This window comes from Bactrocera neohumeralis, chromosome 6 (assembly GCF_024586455.1).
Source record: "Bactrocera neohumeralis isolate Rockhampton chromosome 6, APGP_CSIRO_Bneo_wtdbg2-racon-allhic-juicebox.fasta_v2, whole genome shotgun sequence".
NCBI lineage: Eukaryota > Metazoa > Arthropoda > Insecta > Diptera > Tephritidae > Bactrocera > Bactrocera neohumeralis.
The window spans coordinates 18,724,839-18,752,608 of record NC_065923.1 but is presented as its reverse complement, the minus strand read 5'-3'; the positions used below and the strand labels follow the sequence as shown (position 1 = coordinate 18,752,608).

Here is a 27,770-nt window from a genome sequence, read left to right as displayed (position 1 = left end):
AACAAAATTTCTAATTTCTAACAAAAAAAAATAGTTAAAAACAAAATTTCCAATATTTTTGCGCTAAAACTAAGTTACGGAATAAATGAAAACCCAGTGGAAGTGTGCAATCTTCGCATGTAAGCTTTTTATATATGAAGTCTCAAAAGTATCTTTTTGTTTACAATCAAAAAATTATAATATTAACATATACATAAATACATGTCTTCGCACTTAAAACGTATGTATGTGTAATTATGTTTACAAGCAATTGTCTAAAGTAACTTTTATGGTTGTTTTTGTTTTTTTTTTTGTTTAATAATTGTATTTTATTTATATTTGTTTATTTTATATTTATACAAAATTAAAGGAAAACATCTTGGGCAACGCAGTGCTAGTTAATGCAACTCTACGCCCAGCATTAAATAATATTTGTTATAATAAGTTATTATTATTAGGTATTATTATCAGTTTCAGTTTGGTCAATTCCTTTGACGATCACAAAGTCAAAAGAGCTGACAACTAAACGTAATTTTCGAGTACGCCTAAACGAAATTACGAGTCTTTCCTCTTCTATGTGTGTGTGTTATAAGTATGCAGTATGCGGGCAGCAATGCCATAGAAGTTGCTTCTCTCTTCACGCTTAACTTACAATACACAGTACAACAAAATTTATAAATACCGTTATAGTTTTTTCTTTTCTTTTTTTGCTGTTTTTTGTATCGTTTTTTGTTTTTTGTTTCACTTTCTTTCTTAATTGATTGGTTATTGGTTTTCATGTATGTACATATGTGTGTGTGTGTTTTAGCTTTTTTACAGACTTTCATTTATACTAGTATATGCATGTAGTACATGGAAATTCATAAAAATATTTTCAATTTACATATACACACATACTTGCATATATAATTATGATACGCTTTAGTTTTCAAACTAATACTAACTATGTAAGCTGCTTTGAATTCCGTTTTATTTTAGTTTTTTTTTTTGCTGTTTTTTTCCTTTCTTTTTTTCAAGCAATGCACACTCACTCGCTATTAATGACTTGTTGCAATTGCCAAGCGCTTGACGCCACTGCCACTCACATACACATATAACTACAATGCAAAACGTTCAGCTGTGACACATGCGCGGCAACTTTTTAAAAGTTCATAACACTATGTGTCATACATTAAACCAGCGCTATAAAATAAAGCGTATAATTTACAAATCGAAAGGTGTGTTGTTGTTTAATATAAGCAATTTTTGCGCACTCATTTTGAATGAAAGTGATTTTTGTAATTGTAAATTCTTTTTTTTTTTAATGCTTTAACGAAAATCCAACAACTTTGTGGCTAACGAAAACTTAAGCTTTTTCTCCAGGAGACCGCATATAAGTAGTATTGTAAGCGGCGTAAACTAATTTCGTTTCTTGTTTTGTTGTTAAATTTTATTACAGTTATGCACATAAATAATGCCTACTTATAAACAATATATAAACAATTTCTTAGAAATTCGCAATCATTTTCATAAACTCATCTTCAACTTTATTCTCCACATAAGATGTTAACAACGGCATTAAGCGCTTGCCTGCCTGCCAGCCACGCTTCACCTTTTTACTTGATTTTAGCATGTAATCCCTAATGGCAATTTGTTTTAGTTTGGAAAATTAAAATTTATATAAAATATATAGAAATTTGTATTTCTCTTTTTTCTTTTTTTTTAGTTTCATTTACATTTCGCTTATTTTCAAATAAAACATCGATAATATATAATAGCATTTACGTTTCCACTGCGCCTCTAAACGCCATTTTAAACATGTATATATGAAATAATTTATAATAATTTCAATTAACCAACAAAGTAGTGGAAAACATGTTAACTTTATAACTACAAAAAAATTCAATAAACTTTACAGTCTAAACTTAGTAATAAATTAAAATTTGACCTTATACTAAGGTTTTGTTTCATACAATTCAAACAAGTATTCAGCACAAATTTAGTTTGTTTTTAGCCAAAAAAATTAAAAAAAAAATAGAAAAATAAAATAAAAGTAAAAAATTATAATAAACATAAAGCGAGTTCATCATTTACAGCACTGTATGCTGCTGCGCCGCCACTTCGATTTCGTTTAAGTGTTATAACCTAAAAATAGTTGTGTTAAGCTTCAAGTACAAACAAGTCTCATTTGCTGTGAATTATTAATATTAAACTAAAATACAAAATAGGTCATTATAACGAATTTAAATTATATGTTTTACTCCACCATATATGTTTTCGAGTTAGTGCCACAATATAAGCTATGATTTTCGCTATAAATTCTGCACGGTGCATTGTGTAAGCAGGTGCTGTCCAACAACAAATATGCGTGTAATTACTTTATGAGCTTATTGTCATAATTTCCACTTAATGCGATTTTTTCATTAACTATTTATATTAGAATTAAACATATAAACATATGTATGTATGTAGGAGTGTGTGGAACGCAATAAGTGCTTAGTTAATTAGGAAATTAAACACTGCTAAACTATGTCGCATACAGACAGACAGACACACACACACACACACGCCGGACACGTGGCTTTCGTACTAAAACATGATTTTAAAGTAACCGAAAAGCATGTTTCGCGCTTAGTGCCGTTACACAACTAATGAATAACAGAATTTATAACCAATTTCATAACGAATACTACTCAAAATGTATACGGTAAAATATATTTGCAGCAGTTTGTGCTTTAATTTTTTTTGTTTTTGTTTTAACTAACCCCCATAAAATAGTATATTTCCCCTATAATTATTTAAATTAATTTTAGTTTTACTCGCTTGTGTTAATTCTCTTGTTTTTTAGATATTTTTATCATGTTTGTTGCTACTACTTTCTGTCTTAACGGCTAGAGAGGTTTGTTTTTTCTTTGATTTTCATAATTTTCCTTATTTATTTCAAACGGTTGTGTTCAATATTATTATTTGCATTAATTGTGTGAATTTGAATTAGAGTTTGAGTTTTTTTTTTAGTTTCGAAAAGCATACACAATTCCATATCAATTGCAACACTGTACGTATGTATGTGTGTGTGAGCAAGTGTCATGATTTTGTTATAGGTTTGCTGTTTTCTTTTTTACTTTTAGGGTTTAAGAGAATGTCACTTTATTACAATTTCAAATTTGATGGCGTTGATGATTATAAGTTGACAACAACAGCAGTTTTTGTAATAAACTAATGATGATTGGTGATTTTAATTATGCTTTTCTCCTTCACTTTCGATATCTGCATTTAAATAACTAGCAACAATAGCAACAATAACTACGACCGCGAATTCAATATGCTTGCTTTAACTACGCTTAGCGAATGTCACACGCACTTGTGCGCGATCTCAATTACCAGCACTTTCACTACTGCCAACTGCATCACCACATATTACAACATCGCTCTTACGGTGGCCACCACCGCCAACATCCTCAATAGTATCACTAGCGCTGCTGGCATTTAATTTATTATCATTGCAAGCGGCTGCGTAATCCTCCTCGTCCTCCTTGAGCATATACTCAAGCAGCAATTCGTACTCGACTCATCCCTCATTTTGAAACTCAGCAGCTGGCGACTCCACCTTGATCACGCCCAACTGTTGCAGTTCCTCTCTGGTGGCCGGCTGTGCTGTTGTACGCAATTGCGGTTGCAGAGTGTGTCCGTTGCTTTGCAAAGACGCCGAATGTATACGGCCGATGACCACGCCACCCATTGTCACCAGATTACCCTCGGGTGTGACACTACCGCCCACTAGCTGTGCATTGATACTGCTCAATTGCACGTTGGACAATTCGCCAATTGATGTTACGTTGAAATGTTCGATTGCATTGGACGGAGCAGCGGCGGTGGCGATAATCGTATTACCATTGTTCGGATTGTTGTTTGTGTGGTTATGTTGTAGTTGCTGGTGTTGTTGCTGTTGTTGCTGCTGCTGTTGTTGTTGTTGATGTATATGATGATTGGCGGCAGAGGCGGCGGCCGCCACTGCTGCTGCTGTTGTTACTGGTGCTTGTATTGTGGTTGTGATCACATTGCGATGATGATTCGCGGGCCGCTGATGTGCGCCAGCGATCACCATGTCCTCTAGTCATCCTTCTTCCTCCTCGGTCTTTATCTTAACGGGTACGTACACCTTGTCCATAACATGTATCTTTATATGGTTGTTAAGTGTACTAGATTGACGGAATTGTTTCTTACAAACGGCACATTCGAACGGTTTCTCACCTGCAATATGAATAATCTTATATTAATACGAAGCTCGTTTGGATAAATATTTTTATTATCACGACATAAATGTATGATTTATTGCAATACATACCTGTATGGATTTTCACATGATTTGTTAGAGTGCTTAATTGCCGGAAATTCTTCGGACAATATGTGCAATTAAATGGTTTTTCGCCGGTGTGTATTTTTAGGTGATTCGTTAGCGTGGACGATTGACGAAAGGTTTTATCACAAACGTTACATTTGTAGGGTTTCTCGCCGGTATGTATTTTTACGTGGTTGGTAAGTGTGCTTAACTGTCGAAACCGCCGATCGCAGACGCTGCAGAGAAAGGGTTTTTCATGGCCACCACCGCCACCGCTACTGCCGCTGCTGTTGGCACCACCGCCTCCGCCACCGTTCGTACTGCTGCCCGCACTGTGACCGTTTGCAACCACTTCCCGGCCGGCAGCGAAGTGATGCTCTGACAACGCTGGACTATGCGCTGCTGTCGCTACCAGATGCGCTAAGGGATGTTGCTGCAAAATTGTTGCGGCATTTGCACCGTTACTGCCACCCGATGCTTGCTGTTGCTCAGCGGCGGCAGCCTGGGCAGCGGCCGCTTGTGCCGCCGCCATAGCAGCCGCTTGAGCAGCAACGTGCGCTTCGGTGTTGGCAGCAGCTAGATGCATATTGAACGGAATCGGTATTTCTGTTGTAGTTGGGGCCTGGTGCTGCTGCTGCTGTTGTTGTTGTTGGGATTGCTGTTGCTGCTGATGGTGTGCTACGGTGTTATTCTCATTATTATTGTTGCTATTAGTATTGTTGTTATTATTGTTGGTACCCGCTGCAGCATTGTTCGGCGACGATGACACAATGACAATCTCACAATTTCCCATAGCGGCTGAAGCCGCATGGGCATGTTGCAAATTTTTTATGTGCATTTCTGCCAAGTTTCGGAAATCAAGCTCTGAAGGAGTTCAGGTAGGCCGATGTTACCAATTAAGTTTCAAATATATTTTTGGGATATATAAATATTTTGTTGCTATTTGTTTTGGCTGGTTGATCTTATTGTAATTTAAGTGCGAGATATAAGGTGTGTTGGCTTATTTTTCTATTATAAACCCACTTATATCATATCGGTCCTAAATAGAATACGCATAGAAACTGTGGGTTTAGCAAAAGAATTTTTGCTAAGAGAGGATATGGATACGAAATCTGCAATGGAAATAATATGATTAGTGTAAATTGAAGAGAGGCTCAATTGAAAAAATAAATAAAAATTCTTAAAAAAGTGAGCAAATCTTTAAAATCTCCGAGAATGATTTAAGTTTAGATTTATAATATTTTATGAAAATATTTATCATATTCTGCATATCATATTGCTGCAAACTTTTTCAAAAAAATTCCGCGGTGTTGCAGCGTAGAAAAGCTGCATAGTGATGCCTCGCTTTGCGCCACGTTGTTGTTAAGATATTAATGTACAAAGCGATTGGCAGAAAGACAACGAAGTTTAAAAAATTATTGTTTAATATTCATTAGTTTGATTTGGCTCATTTTTCGTTTGACCTCTTTATATTTTATTTTGCATATATTAAAAACAATGTGTTTCTCCATGAAAACTCCACAAGAATTTACAATATAGCAAAGTTGTGCGTCGAGGTTAGGCGTTACGAGTATGGCAGTGATGACGGCGCTTAAGTGGTGACGACGATAAGTCAGCAGCGCTGCGCATTGTACCATGTGGCTTAGTAATTTTAGTTGTAAGCAACAATGATCAAAGTTAAATTGTGATCATTGCCGTACAAATTATTAAATGCTTATATTTTAGCGTAGAGAAAATTTTTTGAAGTGACTGCGGCAAGTAGCATTTACATATGATTTGAATGGAATGCCAAATACGCGCGGCATGCTGCAGTGGCATACGTTTTTTACCAGCACAAATGACAGCGCACTGTGACCGCTACCATGTGCACATAATCGAATAACATTACGACTGAAGGGAAAGAAGAGTATATGAAATACTTAAACATTATACCGCGACCCCTTACCGGAGGTGGGGATCATTTTTTCGTCAAAGTTCCAATATATTACCCACAATCACGTTTTTGGCGAATCGAAAAAATATAAGAAAACAAGGAATATATATTCAACAAACCCGATTTGTGAAGTAGTTTTTCCACTTCGGCCGTTGACGTCGTCGATGCGACCATCACCACTTTAGACGTTCGCCGCACGGTGCACGCTCACTACATATCTCAACACACCGACCGTACCCCGTTCGCGTAACAATAAGCAGCGCGCACACACTCACACATAATACCGACGATATTCGTTGCTGTCAATACACCTAACGAACACTTTGCTTTTTTGAGGTTAGGAACACACACTCACTTCCCCATTCATCAACTGTAAAACGCGATCGGCTCATAAAAATCCATCAAAGCTTACCGCAACCAGCTCGCATAGTTTGCTGCAGGCTCACTACACCTTACCACCACCATCACCTCCTTTGCCGCAAAATATATTTAATATTCAAAACACTCCTTTTTGTTGACCTACCTTCTTGCACTACCTGACGACGAGGACATGCAGTGAAAATAGACTCCAATTTCCCCCCTTTTTAATTCATCTTTCCAGTTTTTCAACTTGCAAATCTCATGCCTTTCCCATACTTGTATTTGTTCTTGTATGAATATTCTTTCCTATGCCCGCTTAGGTTTGTTGCACTTCATTTATAAAGAATGTGAAAATTTTCAAAAAATAGAAAACTTTTCTGCTTCCGTACAAAAAATATGAAGTTACAAAATTGAGTTAAGTTTTTTTTCTTCGTTAGCAGGCACCAGACACACACAATTTTCTTTTGACGTTTGTTTGTTAATCGAAGTGTTGCCAGCTCAAACTTAATGAACTTAACGTAATTATCGATAGACAAAAAGTCGATTTACAGAGTTGCATATGTTGACATATATTTGTAAAAATGTGAAAAATATTGATCAGAAGCTATTTCAAAATGTACTTTATGTATAGCCATTTCGCCCTTTAAAATATTATTATAATTTGAATAAAAAATTAAGTTAAAAGGACAAATAATTGTTTATTAAAATTATGCTTTGATTAAATGTGGGCCTAACTCTTTTTTATTAAAATAATTCATAATACTGCTGTCCTTATATTTGATAGCTGTCATATTCCTAATAAACTAGTTTCTCTGGAAGAATCGTGGCACCTACTTGTTTATGGTATGTTCACACATATGTATACCTAACATAATTTCCAAATGTACAACTTTTACCGGTAGTAGATTTTATATGATTTGGGTATTTTGAATTAATTTATAAAATTGGGTAGATTAACATATATTTATAAAAATTTTATTCATTTTAAAAATTTACTTTGTCTTAAAAATGTTTTTAATAGCTTTTAAGTATAGCTTTTGGTTTGCCGGATTTGCTTATCGTTTTTCAATAACGGCTAACTTCATTATATTTTCAGTCAACAGCTGATTGGCAAAAATTTTGTTAGAAACGTTTAATGCAATTTGTGTTGATTTAGCTAATACTTGTAATTCAGTGAAATAAAACCACAAAATAGGTAAAATTACATATATTTAAACGTTCTATATCAGTATTATAAGTCACTGTTTTATTATAGGTAAACAAATTCAAAATGCAATCATATCTTAGTCTGTTTAAGATTAGCCGAAAATATTTATAATATTGAGCATACTTTTGATGTGTTATTTTGCTCCCGGTCACGATGTGCTGGTGTAGGATACTTATCTTCTACTGAATAACGTGGCGGATCATCTGAAATGACGGCAAAATGTTGCTTGAATTAGCATTACGCTTACATATAATTGTTGCTAACTTACTAACCATCAACTGCCACTGATTTTTCATTGCGGCAAGATATACCACGCATTTCGCTGAAAAATTTGCGCACTTTACTTGTTTCCTTCTCCGCATCCTTTATCTCTTCAGCCACTTGTCGATGCACTGTGTTGATCTCTTCCTGCATTGCTTTCTTACCACGTTCAACCACATCGTCAAATTCATCATTTTCAAATGGATTATTGCTTTCAAAAGGATTACCAGTAGAGTTTTGCGTGGAATTTACGGATGCTGTTGTGCGTTCATCATCCTCACCATTGGTGGTTGTATTAGTTTTTAGTCCACCTTTGGATGCAGCCTCTGACGCTGATGACACTGCATCTTCCTCCACAGGCGTGGGTTTAAGTGTCTTGCTTTGAAACATTGTGTTAATATTTTCCTTAGCACCAGACACCTCGCTTGCGATTTTTGCAGCCACAGAGTCAACCGCATCCTTAGTGCCGTCTGACATTTTGATAAATACATTGCCGACGGCGTTTTTAGCACCCGTTGCTGCGCGTTTAGCGCTGCTGCCTATACTTTCGACTGTCGTCTTGGTGTCATTTGCCACACGCTTAGCGTTATCACCCATCGTTTCGACCGCGTCGCGTGCACCTGCCGCAGCACGTTTGGCTGCAGTTTCTACCGTATCACGCACATCGGTGGCTGCTGTAGCGGCTTTTTTGGCGGCATTTTCCATTTTATCTGTTATGGTTTCACCCACCTTTTCCGCGTTTGTTTTCAGCTCGGTTTTTGTCGTTTTGATGTCTTCATCTATTTGTGCTGCTTGTTGCGCCAAGTCATCTTTTATCTCACTTGCTGCGTCGTTAACCTTCTCTAACTTTGATTCGACTATATTTTTTACTGCCGTATCAGCTTCATCTACTTTAGTTCCTATTTTATGTGTCACCTCCTTGGCATTGTCTTCGATTTTTTGCATAGTGTTTTTAATTTCCTCTCCGACACCACCCACTTCTTCCATATCTGAGTTATGACCTTGACTCAAATTATTTAGAGTTTCATTAGATTTACTTGTTATGCCCTCCGCTTGCTCTTCTAACGAGTCGAGCGTGCTCTCGGTATCCTCTCGTTCAAGCGACGCCGCCTTCACATTGTCCGTCACATCCACTCCGTTGTTTATAAAACGTATTTCATTTACTACAATAGTACTATTTAGCGGATCAGTTGTTGTGTTAATCTCCACTGTCAATTGCTCGTCCTCCTCAAATGGCAGTGCAGCTGAAGAGGCCAGTGCTAAAAAAACAGAAAAGTTAGCCTGTATATAACTGATCAGCGTATCGTATTGAGGCTTTTTAGTCGTCAGCGTCTGTTTGTCTGTATTGACGTCAACTAGTCCGTAAATTTATGAGATATCGCTCTGAAATTTTGCACATGTCGGCTTTTCCTCCAGAAGCTGCTAGTTTGCCGTAATCGCCGATATCGGACCACTATAACATGTACCTGCCATAAAAACTGAACCACCAAAATCAAATTCTTGTATGGGAAACTATATTACATGACAAGATATGTTCATAAAATTTGACTTGGATTATTACCCAAGGCAACGGTGTAATCTGTGAATTTATTATTCAGATCGGACCACTGTATCATATAGCTGTCATACAAACTGGTTGAACAAAATCAAATTCTTCTATGGAAACACTTTATTTAGGTGTAAAGTATTGCATATATCTTCGGTCTAGCTGAAGTTAACGTTACTTTTTTAGTTTTTAACTAAAATTACTTCAATTTTAATGTGAGAAACCTACCGTTTTTATGCTCCCTTTCGCCTTCTGTACTTTCGGATATATTTTCCAAGCTATCCATCAGCACAGGCGATGTGCTATCAATGTGGTCATGATCCATTGCCGCTTCATAAGAGAAATTTCGCAACGGCGTTGTCTTCTTGATGGTTGTCGGTGTACTCCCAGTTGTGCTGCTATCCGGGTAAGGCGTGTGTGGTCGTAGCAATTTATCGGTTGCCGGCGAAGCCTTTTTGCTTAGCGCTGTTGGCGAAAATTTAACGGAATGTGCTGATTTTATAGATCTAATAGATTTGATCGAGTTCGTCGGTGATTTTGCTTCATTGTGCACCAAAGCAGCTGTGGCAGCCATTACAAGTTTGGCTTCCTTAACAGGCTCACTATCGCTCATCTCTAGATTACCGTTAGTTTCAGTTTGTTTTGTAACGTTGCCATTATTTTCCGCAACGCCATTCGCCTCTATATTTTTCTCGGCGTTTTCAGGTTCTTTTTCTTGTGTCTTTTGCTCATCTGTTTTTGTTGTACTCGTAGCGCTTGTCGGCCTAGTGACTTCTGCCTTCGTTTCATTTACATTTCCATTATGTTCGTCAGCAACTGTTTTGATTTCTGTATTTTTCTCTGCCACTTCAGTCGGTTCATTATTTGCGCCATTTGCCATCACATTGCTATTCGCATCCGCCAATTTCTTGTCCTCTGCCTCAACCTTGCCACCATCTTTACTCTCAGCTTTTGTTGCACTGTTCACCCGACTCCAGCTTTTAGCACCGGTACCATTCACCAAAGTCGGCGGCATTACGAAGGTTCGGCTCGCAAAACGATGTGGTTCAACGCTGCCGCCCACGCTTGCTGAGACCGTTGATGAACGCGGTATGCCATGCACCAATATATGTTTATTACCCACTGCCACGTCGAGTAGACGTAAATTTTTGAATTTCGAAATCTCACGAAACGTCTTCAAATGATGACCGCTCTCCGAGAATGTTGTGTAAAACTTATTCGCTTTCGTTAGCACGGCATAGAAGGAAAAGCCCTTCAGCAGTTTCCAAATCGGTCCGTTTTCTTCGCTATCATAGTCGTAGAATCGCTGAAATATTAGACTTTTCGTACGCACCGACTCGATACTGCGATAAATGCTGCCGGCATTGGTCACTATGAATATGTCATTCGTCTTCGAAATGTGCATGAATATAATTTGCTCCGTTGGTCCAAGATTCTGTTGCAGCTCGGTAAATTGTGAGAATACAAAGTCATTGAGATGGCCGGTAAAATACAGCTTGCCCGTGGTGGTGAGCACCAGCGTCGACTCGGGTCCACAAACAAATTGCTGCACGGGTGCGCCGAGATTTATTTCATGCGGCTTCTGCACTGTGTGGCCGGCGGGCATTCCAAGCTGGTAATTTTGGTTCGAACCCCAGCCAATAAGGCGACCAAAACCTGTGTGGTAAAATTGATATAAATTGTTAAATCTTTCAAAAGGGAAGGTAAAAATGGCGACAAAATTAAAAACGCATTTTGTTAAGAAAATTTTAAATATTTTGAAATTAAAAAAATTATAATTTAAAATTTAAAAAAATAAAAATTTAAAATTTTTTTAAATTAAAAAAAATATATAATTTTTTAATAAAATTTTTTAAATAAATAAAAATTTTAATTTTTTAAATAAATAAAAATTTAAATTTTTTAAATAAAAAAATAAAAAAAATTTTTTAACAAAAAAAAAAATTTAATAAAAAAAATTTTTTAAATAAAAATTTAAAATTTTTAAATTAAAAGAAAAAATAAAAAAATTGTTTAAATAAAAAAAAAAAAATATTTTAAAGTAAAAAAATCTTAAATTAGCAAAAATTATTACTTTCTTCAATAAACTACTCACTGGTCATCAGCACAAAGTGCTCATCGCCCGCTAAGACATGCGTGTAACACTCAGCATCCTCATTCTTCGACAGACACTCGTCCAGATCTTCAATACGAAATGGCTTGCGTATAATTTGACATTGCTCATCCGCCACGGTGGCCACACTGAAATTGCGCGCCACATTCGATTCGCTTGGAAAGATGTTGCGACCCGTGTAGAACAGTTCATTTGAATCTAACGGTTAATAAATAGCGTCAGTTAGCTGCTTAAATGCGTGTGTAGTAGTTATGTGACACTTACGTGTGAGTATTATGGACCAATCGTTGCCGAAAGCGACGTCGGCTATTTTCAAACCCAGCGTTTTCAACGATTTCACGCATGTTGGCTTCGTAATTATATCGCCATGACTAGTGCTATTGTGGTTTTTATTATTGTTGCCATTTTGGTTGGACGGACTGCCAATACCCAGTTGACCGTAGTGATTTTCACCCCAAACAAATAATCGTCCACTTTCTGTAATGTGAGACATTAATTGCATTAGTCGAGAACTTTTTTCAGTGCACTCGAAAGTGTTGGGTTGTTTGTGTGTCTCTGTGTTTTCAATATATAATTATATCTAGCATATATGTATGAGCGGATGTTGTTTAATGTGTTGGTATAGGATATTTACGTTTTCGAGTGTTTTGTCTGCTTGTGTGTTGTTGTGAAGCTTAAAAGTTTTTGTCATTAGCAATTAATACCAAGTAGAGTGCCGTTATGCGTTTTCTTTAACCAACTTGTCGTCTATAAGCTTACAGAGCAAGACGGTGCGATGGTAGGAAGTTTTTCGCTTGGTTTTCACATAACAAAAATTATTTTTTCGTCTTTTTTCGCGAAAAGCAGAAAATTAAATTTTGTAAATATTTTTGTAGAATATTTTGATTGTCTGTTGACCCTATGTAATCTTGTAAAATGTTGCTACAGAGTATATTAGTTTTGTTCACCTAGCGATCGCTTGTAAAGGGTGATCCATTTCAGGTTCCCTACGTTTTTAAAAACAAAAACTGCAAATTTAATAGTGTGTATTATCCTTGGCATTTATTTGTTTATTATCTCTTCAAATAACAATTTTTGGCATTTATTTTTTGACTCGTTCGAGCATCTCTTTTGACACGCGTGAATGCCACGGTGAACGAAGCGGTATTGTCGAATAGTCCCTCTGAAAAAGTCTAACGGTGTAATACACACAATCTTGGTGGCCAATCGACCGGCCCAAAACGTGATTATTTTCGCACCAATGTGTTCTCTCAATAAATTCATTGATCACGAGCTTCGATTTCAGATATCAAATAGTCGGTTATCATTTCGCGGTAACAGTCCCTATTGACGCTTACGCTCTCACCGGCATCATTTTTGAAGAAATATAGACCGATGAATCTACCAGCCCACAAAATACTTCTAACCGTTGTTTTTTCTGGATAAAATGGCAGCTTTTGAATCCCTTCAGATTGCTCTTCTTCCCGAATGTGGCAAGTTTGCTTATTTACTTACCCATTGAACCAAAAATGGGCATCATCGCTGAACAAAACTGGGTTCGAAAACGTCGGATCTTCTAGGAACTTTTTAAGAGCCCATGTAGCGAAGCGATGACGCTTGGTAAGGTCGAGCGGCTTCAGTTCTTGCAGCTTTCAATTTGATCACAGTAGTATGTATGTATATCACTTGAATTATATGGAAGATATAAATTGGTTGTAAATCGGCCAATAATCAATAATTTGATTTTCTTTTCTTGCCAAACATTAATCGAACGTATTTCGCGACTGTAATCAAAAAGAGAAGAATCATCCTCTACCAATGACAATTCGAACTCTCACATAAATAAATACATAACACTACCAAAAGAGATTCCGAGCAAACTAAACTTGGAATCGATAGGCTTTTATTATAGATTTCAATTCCTATACGACGCAGAGCTTAGTCAAACGAATGTTTTTCACGCCTTCAAAGCACTCAGAAATATAATTAGAATTGAATACTTAAAACTTTCGTCTCATATTTCAGTGTGTTTGTTTGTGACGCACCATAAAAAAACATTGCCTACATTTAGGGTGAAATGAAATGAGCGCATTTATTAAGATAAGGTGAATACACTTAATTATAACAACAAAAAAATAAGTAAAATGTAGTTACTTTCACATTAAAAACTTTATTTTTTGCCAGGCATATGCATATGTACGCCCTTTCCTATTTACTTAAGCTTTCAGCACCTAACTGAAGTGACGCCAGTGCGTATGAGTGATTTTTCGTAGTGAGTATATCAGTTGTCACGACTTTGGTTATCAGTCAAGTTGTTCATTATTTACTAATTTGAGCTAAATTTAGTTGTATAATTTAATAATATGAGATTTATGAAATATAAAATATAGTACTATAATCTAAATGTGTTCTCTAGGCGCGCTTCGCTTCTTTACCCTTATTTTGTCAGCTGCTTAAGACATCTAATTTTTAATTTTATTAATTTTAAATCTATTTTACACATTACTTTACATATTCAACAATAATTACACAGCACAACACATCACCGACACTTACTGAAGTCTACCGAAATTCATGCCCCGAAATTCCTTGCCACGCAATCTTTGTACTAATTCTTAAAGTTGTGCTACTTTCCTTTCCTCTTTTAACCAGCAAGAAATTCTGGGGCTATGTTGACAAGTAAATTGCATGTTAAATGCAATTTAAGAAATTACTTAACTATTTACTTTTACTTTCGTTTTCCGTTCAAGTCTGCCCGGGCACATTAAACTTACGCTTAAACACTTGAACTGTTTGTCAATTGCCTAATTTCTCCGCTAACAATACTAAAAGTTAGACTGAGCAAATGTTAAATTGAAATGAATAATACAGAAAAAGAAACACAAAAATATAAGGAAGTTTTAATTTTGGTTACAATTAACCATTATAATGTCTCAAAATTTCGTAAGATAAAATGCGTCTGTAATATTTCCAGTTGCCTATAAAACTGTATTGTAAATGTTATAAATATCTTTACAACATTTAACATATATATTATATCTTTCATAAAGCGCAGTATAAAGTTGATCAAAATGAAGGAAAAACTTTCTCACTAAATTTCACTGATTTACTACTGTGGGCAAGAAATAGTAAGACATTTTAATTTAAAATTTTTACAAAAATCCATTCTTCGAAATATTTTTTTTCTATATTGGTAAGACTGTCTGTGAAATCTGTGCCAAATGTAACATCAAAATAATTGTTTTGTAAACGCTTGTCTTTCTGAAGCACATAAAGTGCATTCGGCGATTTTTGCGATGGGTGAAATTATTCAACAAAGGAGTTCCATTAAATTTTGTGTGCGGAATCAAATTTCTGCTGCTAAAACTTTCAGAATGTTCGAAAAGACCTTTGGTGATAATTTTTTGTCGCGAGCAAGTGTTTTTGATCGGTACAAATTATTCAAAGAGGGTCTAGAACACGTTGACGTAGACCAACGGCCAATATCAATATCAATTGAAGATCAACACGTCAATAAATAAAGAAAATGTTGCTTGAGAATCGAAGATTAACAGTAAGAAATCTTACTGACATGCTGGAATATCGGAAGAATTAGTGAAAAACATTTTAATAGATTATTTGGGCCTAAGAAAAGTGAAGGACGATTGGTTCCAAAATCACTAAATTTTTTTGGAAAAACCGCGTTACGTTAACGTCTGTGAAACAATGCTTTCCGACCACCAAGATGTCATGAAATGTATTATTACTGGCGATGAGTCTTGGATCTATGTTTACGATCCGCCAATAGACGATCAATCGGCTGAATATTCTGGCAAAGTGAGCCGAAGCCGAAAATACCACGTCAAAGCTGGTAAAAAATCAAGGTTATGTTCACATTTTTCTTCGATTATCGAGGTGTGGTGAACTCCGAATTCCTTACGAGCCGGCCAAACTGTCAAGGAAAACTATTTGAGTGTTATGCATCGTTTGCGCGAAGCTATTCGTAAAAAGAGGCCGACCACTCCTGGTTTTGTCGCATACTGCATTGATTTTTTGTGCATTTTTCGCCAAATTTTCAACCAATATCGTGCCGCAACCAATTTTTTCGCCTGATTTAGCTCCGTGTGACTTTTGGCTATTAAGCAAACTCAAACGACCGTTCCGGGGAAAACCGTTTTGAGTCAATTAAAGACATTAAACGTGAATCGCTACGCACATAGAAGGCTATTTCGGAAATTTATTTTAACGACTGTTTCGAGAATTGGAAAAAACTTTGATACAGGTGTATTGGGGTCAAGAGGGATTACTTTAAAGGGGACGACATAGATTTTGTAAAAAAAATTAGGAATTTCAAAATTATGAATAAAGTCTTACTATTTTTTGCTCGTTGTAGTATCTCTTATACATATCGATATATAAGACATAAAATCAAGGATAGGATAGGGGTTTATGAGGTCTAGTGGAAGGTATAGCACGATATAACCAATTCTCGCCACCAAATACCACAGTGCTGAACGAAATTTAATTATTGACTTGTCGTTGTTCCTGGGTATGGCTGAATGTAGGTACCATATATTGGACATTAATTCTGACATTCTGATATCCAATTCGTAAGTAGCGTTCTCGAAAACTTCCGAGTAACAAGCGAATCCGATTAATTTTTAATTGTTCGTCGGCTAGTTTGGAATAGTAGTAACGAGTTTCAAGCAAATTCGCCAATACTTTAAAAAGTTGAGTTTGCCACTGAAAATCCACCAGTTTTTCGAGGTTAGAAAAAAATCATGGCGTATTGAGGCAGAACAGACTTCGGATTCGAGCTTAACGAATCCAAAAACATACATATATTACACCAGGTTTGGTGAAAGGAACCCTCAAAGATTTGTTTTTTTTGGACCTGTGTAATCTGTGCGAAATTTCGTGAAGATATTTTGTCAAATAAAAAAGTTTTCCATACAAGGACTTGATTTTGATCGCTCAGCTTGTATGTTATTGGCGATTTCGACAAGTGAGCCGCTTCCTGGGGAGAAAAAGACTTTTGCAAATCGATATTTCAGATCGATATTTCAAAAACCAGGAACTATTGACTAAATCGACTCAGCTCGTCATGCTGGTCATTTATGTGTGTACTATATATGCACATTTTATCTTCTGGTTAGTCATGATAAACTTAATGATCCCGTTCAAGGTATACTTATATAAAAGCCGCTTGCTGGACTATTTGTCATATAACTGGACTGCAGTGGAATAGTTAGAAAGAAGTGTACAAAAATGTTTTGTAGAGCTTAATCACTTTGTTCAGCATAGAAGTAAGTATTTGAAAGGCATAAACAGTCAGTAAGGTCGTGCACATGATCGTAGAGAATTTGCTTCTAACACCTCATCCATACATCGCTGTTACTAAAAGTTAAAAAATAGAAGAAATTTCTATTAAAAAATCGATGTATTAGAATTAGTCAGATGTTCTTAATATCCTTATTAATTATACATATTGGCTGATGTTTTGAAAATGAAATGCCTCGTGGACAGAATCGCATTAAAATAGCCTAATTTTTTACAGAAACAATTTAATTTGTGGTCTCAAAAGAGTTGCTTGCCAAAGTAGCTGAGAAAAACTCCTTTTCCTGAAAGGAATACTCATTGTTTGACATTTCTACGCTGAGGAATTCACAAAACTTTTAAGATTTTCTTTCCATGTAGTCAGGTCTATGTAACCGAAACGAAGCCGCATTTACAAGTATATGTGTATGTTCGGAGAAGAGCTGTCAAATCGACAGACCCCCCTTTTCCGAATTATTTGGTGAGTGTTTTCTGTCGCTACAGCAAGAGCTATAACAATTTTTAATGTCACGAATATATTCAGTGGTCTAAAATTGGCTACGCAGCGGCAACAGCAATTGGAGAAAATTTTTCCTATAAATATATCTGTCTCGGAGAGATAAATAGTTGTGACATATTTAGGTTATGTGAAAAACCCCTCATATTATTAATAATTGAAATTCAGTTGTATTGGTTAGATTTATGTGTAAGTGAGTATTTAATCATTACAATGGCCGCTTGTTCGCAACACGCAATTTGTTGATCTTTTTCTGTTGCTTCCTTATCCAATTGGAAATCAAATGCCACTTGCCACCGGCTTCGTGCCTTCAAATGTTATTGTCAAATATTAAGTGACCAACAGAGCTAAACATTTGTTTTGCGTGCCATCGAACGGAATCTATTATTTATATCTGCACTTAAACACATGCATTATATATACATATATATTACATACATAGGTACATATGTATATATTTACATAGCGCCGGTTTGATAAGTACTTGGTCCCACCGTCTAATGGCGTCAGTATCTCCAAAAAATGGTGCTATTTCGTACTCGAAGATGGGTCCTGCAAGAATTTCAGGCAAACCGCAGTCGAAACATGGGTTCATTAGTAGAAACCAGAGATCGAGAGACAGTTCAAACTGTGGATTTTATGCAGCAAACCTGCTACAAAGAAGACGTACACTGTTGTTGTTGTTGTATCTTGCCTAATCCCCGTTAGGATGATAAGTATTATATAAGTTGTCTTCGACATCTTCTAACGGTAAGACGAAGACTGGTCTATATGCCTGAAGGTGGCAGCCAACGTTTTCTGGGACAAGGTGTGATCTAATAGACTAACTGGAGAAAGCCGAAGTGGTCAAAGGGCTCTGCTGTTTCGAATTATTGGGCTGCTTGCAAAAATGCGACCTTGTTTTGCTTTCAAACTTGAAAAAGTTATTCGCTGGCAGAGGTTTGAGTTGAATAAGGATGTTATCGCAGTCCTGCATATTTTCAAAACATCGTTGAGAAATAAATCGCATACATTTTTGTTGTCGTACTATGAACGGGATATATTAATTTCGGCACAAAGTTTGTAACGCCCAAATGGGAATGTCAAAGGCCCTATAAACCGTTCCCGCGACAGTCGGATCGACGTAACCGAAACGGACCCAGATTTGTTTACTGCAAAGGACTGTCCAACCGGCAGCATTCCTCTAAATATTGTAGTAATGTTTCTTTCCGTTACAAAAATAACAACAACAAGAACAGCAACCCTCGATTTAGCCATTTTCGTCTGTATAGACGCGAACTAGCCCTTAAGTTTGTGAGATATCGATTTGAAATTTCGCACACATCCTTTTCTCCCCAAGAAGCTGCTAATTTGTGGGAACTGTCGACATCGGACCACTATAGCGTGTAGCTGCCATACAAACTGAGCGGTCGAAATCGAGTTCTTGTATAGAAAACTTTTTTATTTGAGGAGATATCATCACGAAATTTGGCATAAGTTATTTCCTAAGACAATGATACAATCTCCAGAGAAATGTTTTAGATTGGATCACTATAGCATATATCTGTCATACAAATGGACCCATAAAAATTGAGCTCTTGTGCGGAAAACTTTTTCATTTGACGAAATATCTTCATGAAATTTGACATTAGTTATTGTCTAAGGCAATGATACAATCTCCGAAAGAATTGTTCAGATCGGACCACTATACTATATAGCTGTCATACAAATTGACCAATTAAGTTCTTGTATGGAAAACTTTTTTTTTTATTTATGAAGGACTTTGTTTTATCTTTTTATTCTATAGACTGTGTACTTATCGCACCCTCCTCGTATTTATAAGTGCCTTGGATTTTTTTCGAAAATATTTTCCAAATTACCACAAATGACCGCACTTTGATGCGGTCCCGATATCAGCCGTTTCACCGGATCGTTTTTGATGTAGAAGTAGCTCTGCGTGTTCTCCGCCAAATACGATTTGCCGAGCGTAAAAATGGCACCAGTGTTCGGTATATCCATTTTCGAATTTAAATTTTTTTTATATTTTTTTTATTGCAAAACACACTTCCAGTTAATAAATAGTGCAATAATATCGAACAATATTATTTATTTTAAGCAACTTCTGCGCTTATTTGCTTTAGCGACATTTTTTTACAGTTATTTTCATGCACTGCTTTTGTCACTGCGTTTTCCGGTCATAAATCGGCGACGGAAATTATATACACATACATACGTTCAAAAGCAACAGTAAACACGGGCGAAAATGTCACTAATAAACGCGGCGTCGCAACGCATCGATTTTTGTTTTACCGCTGGCGTTTGCCTATGCACTGTACTACAAAAACCGTTAACCGGGCAAATAGCACGACGCGTTAAAAAATTATAATTTAGCATACATATAGGCGTATGAGCATGCCTCTGCTTTGTAAGTGCATATAATGGCAGCGCTGCACGCCTGTTACACCGCCACTTTCGGTATTTCCACTTTTTACCGTTAGCGTTATAGTTTTTTTTTTATTCTCTCTCTTTGTTTTTTTTTTGTGTAACTAGTGCCGTTATTTTCCTCCACTTTCCTATTGGACGGCGTTGGCTTTGTGTTTGCGTGCGCGACGCGTAGTTACCGGCGGCGCGCTGCTGGCTCGTTAATATCTGCGGAGCGTGTTGTGCTGTGGTCAGCCGGACGGTTGCTACTAGACTGGACATGCAGTCCTTTTTCAAGTAATCGTCCACCAAAGTGGCCGCAGGACAGCCGCTTAGGCGACCACGACGCTTTCGCTGTTGCTTCTGTTGGCGCTGGCAGGCGCTTGATTGGTGTACCTTACAGTCATTTAACTGTTGTTTTTCAATACACAAATGACGTGCATGCATATGTGTGTATGTGTGCGTTGTATGTGTGTTTCGTAGCACTAGTGGCAGTGGGGGCCAAGGAGTTGTTTATAAAGATATATGGATTGATATGTGTAAATATGTAAGTGTATGTGTATGTGAGTGTTTGTGTATATATGTATGTGAGTGTCTATTGTAAATATATGAGTGTGTGTGTGTATGTTTATGTAATTGTGTAAGTATGTTTCTGCATACATATAATTGTAGTCATGTCTGTATGTGTGTGCCGCGCTTAGCTTTGTAAATTTCTTCAGAATTGGGACATTCATTCACGTTTCGGTAGTATTGGTCGTTTAATAGTTGAAAATAACTGTAACTTGTACTTGATTATATACTATATACTACAATATATGCTATATACATATGTATGTATTTATGTGTGTATGCTTGTACATTTTAGCTCTTTGTTTTGTCCACTTTGCATGTCCCGATTTTCGTGGCACGCACTTTGGCGCCCAAACCGCACGAACAGCTGTGCGGTGTCGGTTTCTTTCTCCAAGCGCCAAACGTCAGTAGTTAAGTGGACGTTGTGAACGCGGCTGTCTGTCATTATTGCGAAGCGTGGACGTTGGTCGTCTTGTACTTCGGCTTACTTTTTCGTGCTTGTTTCAGTGAAATTGTCATCCGTTCCGTGTAAAGTGATTTCTGATTTACATATACATACAAACAACTACGCTAAACACATATACATATATAGAATTTTCTACACACATGCCTGCCCATGTACATTTGTATGTGTGTGTATGTTTGTCAATGTAAATAAATTTAATTTTTATTGTGCCTGTGTGTGTGTGAATATGCATACATTTACATATATTCGCTGTATTTGCTTTTAATTTGTATATTTATGCTACAAATACATTTTATTAACATACATAAATACCGTTAATACGTATTTGGTATTTCCATTCATCACTTTTTTTCCTCTCTTTCAGCTGCACTTTCCTTTTTACGGCGCACAGACGTTCATGCAAAAGATTTCGGGGTAAGATAATTGCTTTGTTGTGGCTCAACTACACTCATACATATGTACATATATATATGTATATATTAAGCACATGCATACATGCTTACAATACATTTTGATTTCTATATGTATGTATGTACTACTAGAACTACTTTCTATATGCAGTACTATATTCTCTTAGTCGGCAAAAGTTTATTGGCTTCAATTAATAACAGTATCTTTGTACTCGTGCGACTCACTAAACTTGTAATGATTATTTAGTTTGTTGTTGTTAATTACGTACTCCACTGAGTGTAATAATAACGACAGTAAATATGGCTAATATATTGATACATACATATATGTATGTATATGTACATATGTGTGTATGCATGTATGCGTCATCGGATTTCATGCTGGTCATCACTATTTTGCGCAATTTTTTAGTTAGTTCGAATATATGTATGTATGTACATATATACATATTGTTTTGGAGTTCAGTTTTGAGGTTACAATAACAATTTATTCTCAAATATTACAGTGTCGAATAGAAAGCAGAAAAGTACTCTTAATTTTCTAACCATATATGTACATAGTTTTTATGGTCTTCGTCTGAAGGGTCTTCCACTTGAAAGTGTGAAAAACACGTTTTTTCTGATTTTTTTTGTTTTGAAGGAGTATTTCATTTCAAAAATAAATGAAACAAGTAAGGAAGAGCTATAGAGTTCGGGTATAACCGAACATTTCATACTCTTGCAACTTGCAAAAATTAAAACCAGGGAAGTACCTTCAGTTACATAAGGCTTGTTAGTTATATGGTGTCTGAGGCTAGTTTTATTCATTCTAAGCACAAATATGCACCGTTATAAGAAAAACACACTCTCTCCATTTTATTAAGATAACTCACATATTGGCCGATATATGCGGTATAAAGTCAGCTGGAAGTTCGAAAATCTCTATATTATGTATATGGGGACTCAGGGAAGTATTGAGCCGATTCAACCCATTTGTAGCACACAGACATACTACTATCAGGATAGCATTTCCACTGAATTTCAATTATATATCTTATAGTTTTCCTGACTTTTCGGTGAAAAGTCAACTATAGGTACTGGGGTCTAAATATTCGGTACCTAGCTGCTTGAACAGTTTTTGTTGGATTTTTGCTGGACAATTTTTGGCCATATGGTGGCATAATAAAGAAATTATTCGTGCTAAGTTTTCTTCGTTGTATTAATTGCTTCTTGATTTGTACGCTCGAAATGAAAGTATCGGATGGAATTAAAAATTGGCTTATATGGGAAGTAAGCGTGACTGTAGTCCGATTTCGCCCATTTACATACAGTAACATAGAAATGTCAGTAGAATGTCATATACCGAATTTAGTCAGGCGGGTCTCGAGATAAGTATGTATGTGTTTTTACCTAAAAGTAAAGTAAAAGCGGTGCCACGCCCATCGTCCAATTTTGACCCTCGCTCCATTAAAGCCCAACCATACCATCTCGAGGGTAAAATTTTGTGTCTCTGGCATATTTAGTTATTGATTTACAGCGTAGTTAGTAGTTTTTAACGGTACCGTTATATGGGGAGTAAGCAGGGTTACCATTCGATTTCATCCATTTTAACACTGCCGGTATAATATTTCCGCTAGGCGAATTTGGTTGTTGTATCTTAAGTGGTTTAAGAGATATGTACATTAAACTTATTAAAGGACAGGGCCATCCCCAATTTTTCAAAATTTTTTGCCCACAAAGAGCACCTTGCTACTGCAACTACTTAGTTTACGTTTTAGTTATGGCACTTTTCGGTCAATGGGTTTTATTGGCGAGGCAGTGGTCTATTAGACCCGCCTCCTAACTTGTTGTAATTTTTTTTTGCAAGATATCTCAATTTTTATTCAAGTTACAGCTTCTAACGGACGGACATTCAGTCACTCGGATTTAAACTTTTCTCGTCATCCTGATCATTTATATATATAACATATAACTCCATATCTTTCTAGACTAGTTTAAGGTGATACTTGCAACCGTTTGGTTGCAGCAACATGTTCTAAGAGTTTCAAAATGTAGACTTTGATATACTTTAATAATCTGTGATTAAAAAAAGGTGTGGCGGTGAAGTAGAGTTTACCGCTTAAAACTATCTTAAATTCAAAAATAAAAAAAAAATAGATTATAATAGAAGAAATCAGATAATGAGCGAAGGACTAGGACTAGTAATTTTCGATTTTTGACAAAACCGGGCTTCCTAAAAAAGTCGTTTCTTGTGAAAAAATTTGCATTTCAGAGTGGCTTAAAATCGAAATTGTTATCAAAAATTTCATTACCTGATAAATATATCTAAACGGTCAAGTCGATTGGTCCAGACGTATTATCCGTGAATAAAATTTCACCGATTCTAAAACAGCGTTCATAATTGCCTATAGAAATTGGTGATTATTCTCGAAGTTTAATGCTCTTTTCTGACCAATAATTATTTACGAACTCTCTAAGTTTGTCTTATAACATCTCATTCCTTGTTTATTTACAATCAAATCAATGATTTGTTTCCTTAACATAATGAATTTTTTGACACGAAAATACATTTCAGTATGTATGTTACTCATACGCCGTGTTGCACTAAGACTCATTTTGGATTACAGATTTTCTATACTAAATATTACAAAATATTCTTTACAGATGGCTAATGGAGACTTTCCTTTGAAATTTACTATATATATGTTAAGATTTTTTGCTTATTTTTATTCTACAACTTACATTATGGTAACATTTATATGACCACTACTGTATATTTTATGTTATAACAAATTTGAAGCTAAAAATTTGAACTTCTGGCTACTTAATGAAGCCAAATTTCTTAACATACTCCAAAAAGTTGAATTTTCATGAATTTACCCTTTATATACACAGGCGTGGTTGAATTTTTAAGGGTTTATCTCGATTAACGTAGAACTATGGGTTCTTTTGAAAAAATTTAAATGGCTAAGTTGTATGTAATGAAAAAATACCCAAAAATTGCTCTGGAAAAGTCGTTGTTCAAAGTTTCATGTAGGAAATTGTTCACCAGGCATGTAGCTTTCCCCCAATAGTTTCATGACTTCCTCCATTGTCTTAGAAACTACCATACCGCACTTGAGTCGTAAATTCCGATCCATATTACAGAAGCCCGTTTTCCTATACTAGTTTTAAGGGGTTATATACAGTTAGGAGGTCGAAAAAAAGGCATTTTTCAAGAATTTTTTCTAAGCAAACTATTTGGTTTATTGATTTGAAACTTGGCAGGTACATAAATTATGACAACCTTAAACTATATTCACATATTTTTTATTGCCAAAAATAATTATCGGGAACGTCGATATTGCCAATTTTGCAGAGGTCCACAAAAAAAAGGCCTCTTGCGGTGAGCACGATATCTCTGGACTGGATCATCTAAAATGCAAAAACCAAATAAATTTCATTAATATAATAAATAATCTAGTGATTGATCGAAGGAATTAGCAAAAAAAAATTTTTTGACAAAATGGCGGCTACTCAAAGCAAAAGGTTCGATTTTCGACCAAAATTCGGGTTTTTAATTGTTTATAAAAATAAGAAATTTTCATTGGATGGGGAAATCCTTCGATTAGTTACTAAAAAATATAGTTAAGAAGCTTGTGTAAAAATTTCAGACCGATCGGTTCAGCCGTTTCTGAGAAATCTTGCTCTTCGACTTTGAACACACCGTTTCGAGAAAAACGAGTTTAAAGTTTTGAAAGCACTTTACATGTAGTCTATAACTTCGAAAATATTCGTCGGATCGACTTGAAATTTTGTGTGTGTATACTCAGATATATACTATATATATTAAGAAAACGCAAAAAAAAAAAATCGATTTTTTGAAAATCCTAACTGTATATAACCCCTTAAGATTTATTATTAATCGCCTCGAAACTACTTTCCATCCTTCACTTTTCAAACTATCGATTATGACATTTCCTCATTCGTCATAATTTACCTCGTAAAATCATTTGTTAAACCAAATATGATAGAGTGTTTATGACTAATGATTGATTAGCTTGTACTCAGCTCTAAGTAAATATGCCTACTAACATTTGTATTTATCTATATATAGTACTTTTCGTCATTCCTCAAACCTTTGCGCGCGATTTAAATTCGTTCTGGCTGCGGTCAGTAATCAAGAAAATGTAAATGTCTTAGCATTACCATTGAATTACGCTAATAAATTGCATTAATTTTGCCAAATTCGTACTAAATTTGTTTTGACGCGGTTTTGTGGGCATTACACAATGTAAATTATTATACATTCAAATATCGACATAGGAGTTTTAGTATGTTCCAGGACATGAGTAAGGGTGGTCCTTAAATTTATGGGGATATAATTTTTTGGCCATTTTAGCTCAGAAAGAGCTTAAGACTTTAAGTAAGAGCTAAGACCATACCGAGACTACGAAAAAGAGAAGAAGTAGAATTCTTCTCGCTAAAATCTTTGTCAGTAATTGTCATATAAATTTCTTCTTCTTCTAATTTCTATTAGTTCTTCTTCTAAAATAAAACTTAAAGGTTCAAAGACGCGTACTAAACTCGCTTTCAACAAATTATATATGTTTTTACTTATTTCAATCCTAGTTGCACCACCCTAATGCAAATAAGTGAACTTTTCCCCCCTTTTTTCTTACGCATAAATTTCTGTGTTAATTATGCGTGGGTGGTTTTACACTTGGAATTTTGTTGTTCTTACGTGTGTTTCTCTTATTTGTGTTTGCTTTACAGCCGTTAGGCCCGATTTTATAGCGACTTTTATCCTTCCACATCCGTGACAACTGTGCGTTAATTACGCATATTAATGTGGTTACCAAGAGCCATTCGCCATTCCTTTTAAATACGCGTATGACCTTGAAGTCAAGCAATTTTGTAGAAACAAACCCTTGCGCTGTTCTCTTGAAATAGTTACTCCCACTCGGCTAAATCTCTACCTCTCGACCTTAAAGATTTGCGTAGGCGTTTCTTGGAGTAATTAAATATTCGTTTGTATAGATGATACAATGTAACCTAACAGTACAGTCTTACATCATTTGAGTTCCGCTACAGTTCTTACAAGAATTTCTATATAGCGTGACAAATAGTGAGTTGTTCTTTCGATGTAATCAACCCGAGCTTAGAAGTACAAAATCCAGCCGAGTGTCTTTCAGACTTGGACAATTTTTTTTTTTTAGGATATTTACTGTCAAGATTTTTCAAAAACAAACGCCAAAAATTAAAATTAGTAGAAAATTTTGAAAACGTCGGTATAATAGTATTCGGGAAATCAACGGTTACTTTCAAATAAATGTTGATGATGAATTAGTTCTTTTAAAGTAAATCTGCCCCTAAATGTTCTGTGATTTTTTAAAGATGAGAGGGTATCTAGAAAGAGTAAGAAGTGAAACCCACAGACTAGATATAAATCTTCGTCCGTTACGTTTACGTAGTGGGAACAGATCATATTTCTGCTCGTCGCTAATAATGGACATCGCAATAGTAACTTCAAACAAGTAAGGAAGGGTTAAGTTCGGGTATAACCGAACATTTTATACTCTTGCAACTTTTAAGGATTAAAGCAGGGGTAATACTTTTAGGTACATAGGGCTTGTTAGTTATATGGGGTCTGAGGCTAGTTTTCAGCCGTTTTTATTGATTCTAAGCACGAAAATGCACCGATATTAGAAAAACACTAGATATTAAGATACCTCACATATTGGCCGATATATGAGGTATAAAGTCACCCGGAAGCTCGACAATCCTTATATTACATATATGGGGGTTAAAGGAAGTATTGACCTGATTCAGACCATTTTTGATACATAAAGTTAGGAAAGAATTCTCTCTGAATTTCAATTGTATATCCCATACATTGACCGATATTTTCGGTGAAAAGTCAACTTTAGATACTGGGGTCCACATATTCGGTATTTAGGGGCTTGAAAAATTTTGGTTGAATTTGGGCAATTTTTGGTTATAAGGTAGAACACACTAAAGACATCATTCGTGCAAAGTTTTATCCCGTTATATTATTTGCTTCTTGATTTGTGTACTGGAAAGTGAAAGAACTAAATAGTCGGAGGGATGCCGAGATATGTGATTTCACCAAAAAGTGGGCGGTGCCACTCCCATCGTCCAATTTTGACCTCGGTTCCATTTAAGCCCTGTCATCCCATCTCGGGGGTAAAAATTTAGTTATTGATTTACTCCGATTTTAGTAGATTTTAACAGTTCCGTTATATGGAGAGCGGGGATACCTCGGATTCCACCCATTTCCTCATTGTCGGTAGTAGTTCTTAATATATTTATGCTAGGCGAATTTGGTTGTTGTTTCTTAAATGGTTTAAGAGGTATGTACATTAAACTTATTAGACGGCGGGACCACGCCCACTTTGCAAAATTTTTTTGCCCCGCAGGTGCCCTCTTCTAAGATT

General features: G+C 35.8%; 5 protein-coding genes across 11 annotated transcripts in view; 1 reads left to right on the top strand and 4 right to left on the bottom strand.

The window, feature by feature from the left end:
* LOC126760985 (heat shock protein 23-like) overlaps window positions 1-27,770 on the bottom strand; it is a 450,653-nt gene that overhangs the window by 396,727 nt on the left and 26,156 nt on the right. The window lies entirely within an intron of this gene.
* Window positions 106-4,063, bottom strand: LOC126760984 (uncharacterized). Its single transcript, XM_050476837.1, has one exon. It carries the CDS (start codon window positions 4,061-4,063, stop codon window positions 3,527-3,529), a length of 537 nt encoding a protein of 178 aa, XP_050332794.1. The 3' UTR covers window positions 106-3,526.
* Window positions 4,073-7,059, bottom strand: LOC126760971 (adult enhancer factor 1). Of its 3 annotated transcripts, XM_050476821.1 has the most exons (4): window positions 6,754-7,059; window positions 5,036-5,409; window positions 4,304-4,975; window positions 4,073-4,209 (listed from the first exon to the last, which is right to left on the bottom strand). In XM_050476821.1, exons 2-4 carry the CDS (start codon window positions 5,133-5,135, stop codon window positions 4,073-4,075), a joined length of 909 nt encoding a protein of 302 aa, XP_050332778.1. In that variant the 5' UTR covers window positions 5,136-5,409; window positions 6,754-7,059. The 3 variants fall into 3 exon arrangements, with proteins under 3 accessions (XP_050332778.1, XP_050332776.1, XP_050332777.1); XM_050476819.1 differs by having other exon boundaries at window positions 4,304-5,409; window positions 6,754-7,058; XM_050476820.1 differs by lacking the exon at window positions 6,754-7,059 and adding an exon at window positions 6,350-6,522 and having other exon boundaries at window positions 4,304-5,409.
* The window catches only part of LOC126760963 (HIV Tat-specific factor 1), a 37,157-nt gene continuing 17,078 nt past the window's right edge, over window positions 7,692-27,770 (top strand). For 2 of the 4 annotated variants that reach the window (XM_050476804.1, XM_050476801.1), the window contains exons 1-2: window positions 7,692-7,785; window positions 21,309-21,358. The gene's annotated coding sequence lies outside the window, so the exon portion shown is untranslated. Of the gene's footprint in view, window positions 7,786-20,892; window positions 21,007-21,308; window positions 21,359-27,770 lie in introns of those variants that run through there. The other 2 variants (XM_050476803.1, XM_050476802.1) reach the window with 1 other exon arrangement.
* Window positions 7,783-20,198, bottom strand: LOC126760953 (X-linked retinitis pigmentosa GTPase regulator). 2 transcript variants are annotated; one of them, XM_050476778.1, is made up of 6 exons: window positions 19,368-20,196; window positions 11,982-12,194; window positions 11,700-11,915; window positions 9,833-11,260; window positions 8,070-9,317; window positions 7,783-8,000 (listed from the first exon to the last, which is right to left on the bottom strand). In XM_050476778.1, the coding sequence occupies exons 1-6, from the start codon at window positions 19,504-19,506 to the stop codon at window positions 7,903-7,905; spliced, it is 3,342 nt and encodes a 1,113-aa protein (XP_050332735.1). In that variant the 5' UTR covers window positions 19,507-20,196; the 3' UTR covers window positions 7,783-7,902. The 2 variants fall into 2 exon arrangements, with proteins under 2 accessions (XP_050332735.1, XP_050332736.1); XM_050476779.1 differs by having other exon boundaries at window positions 7,903-8,000; window positions 8,066-9,317; window positions 19,368-20,198.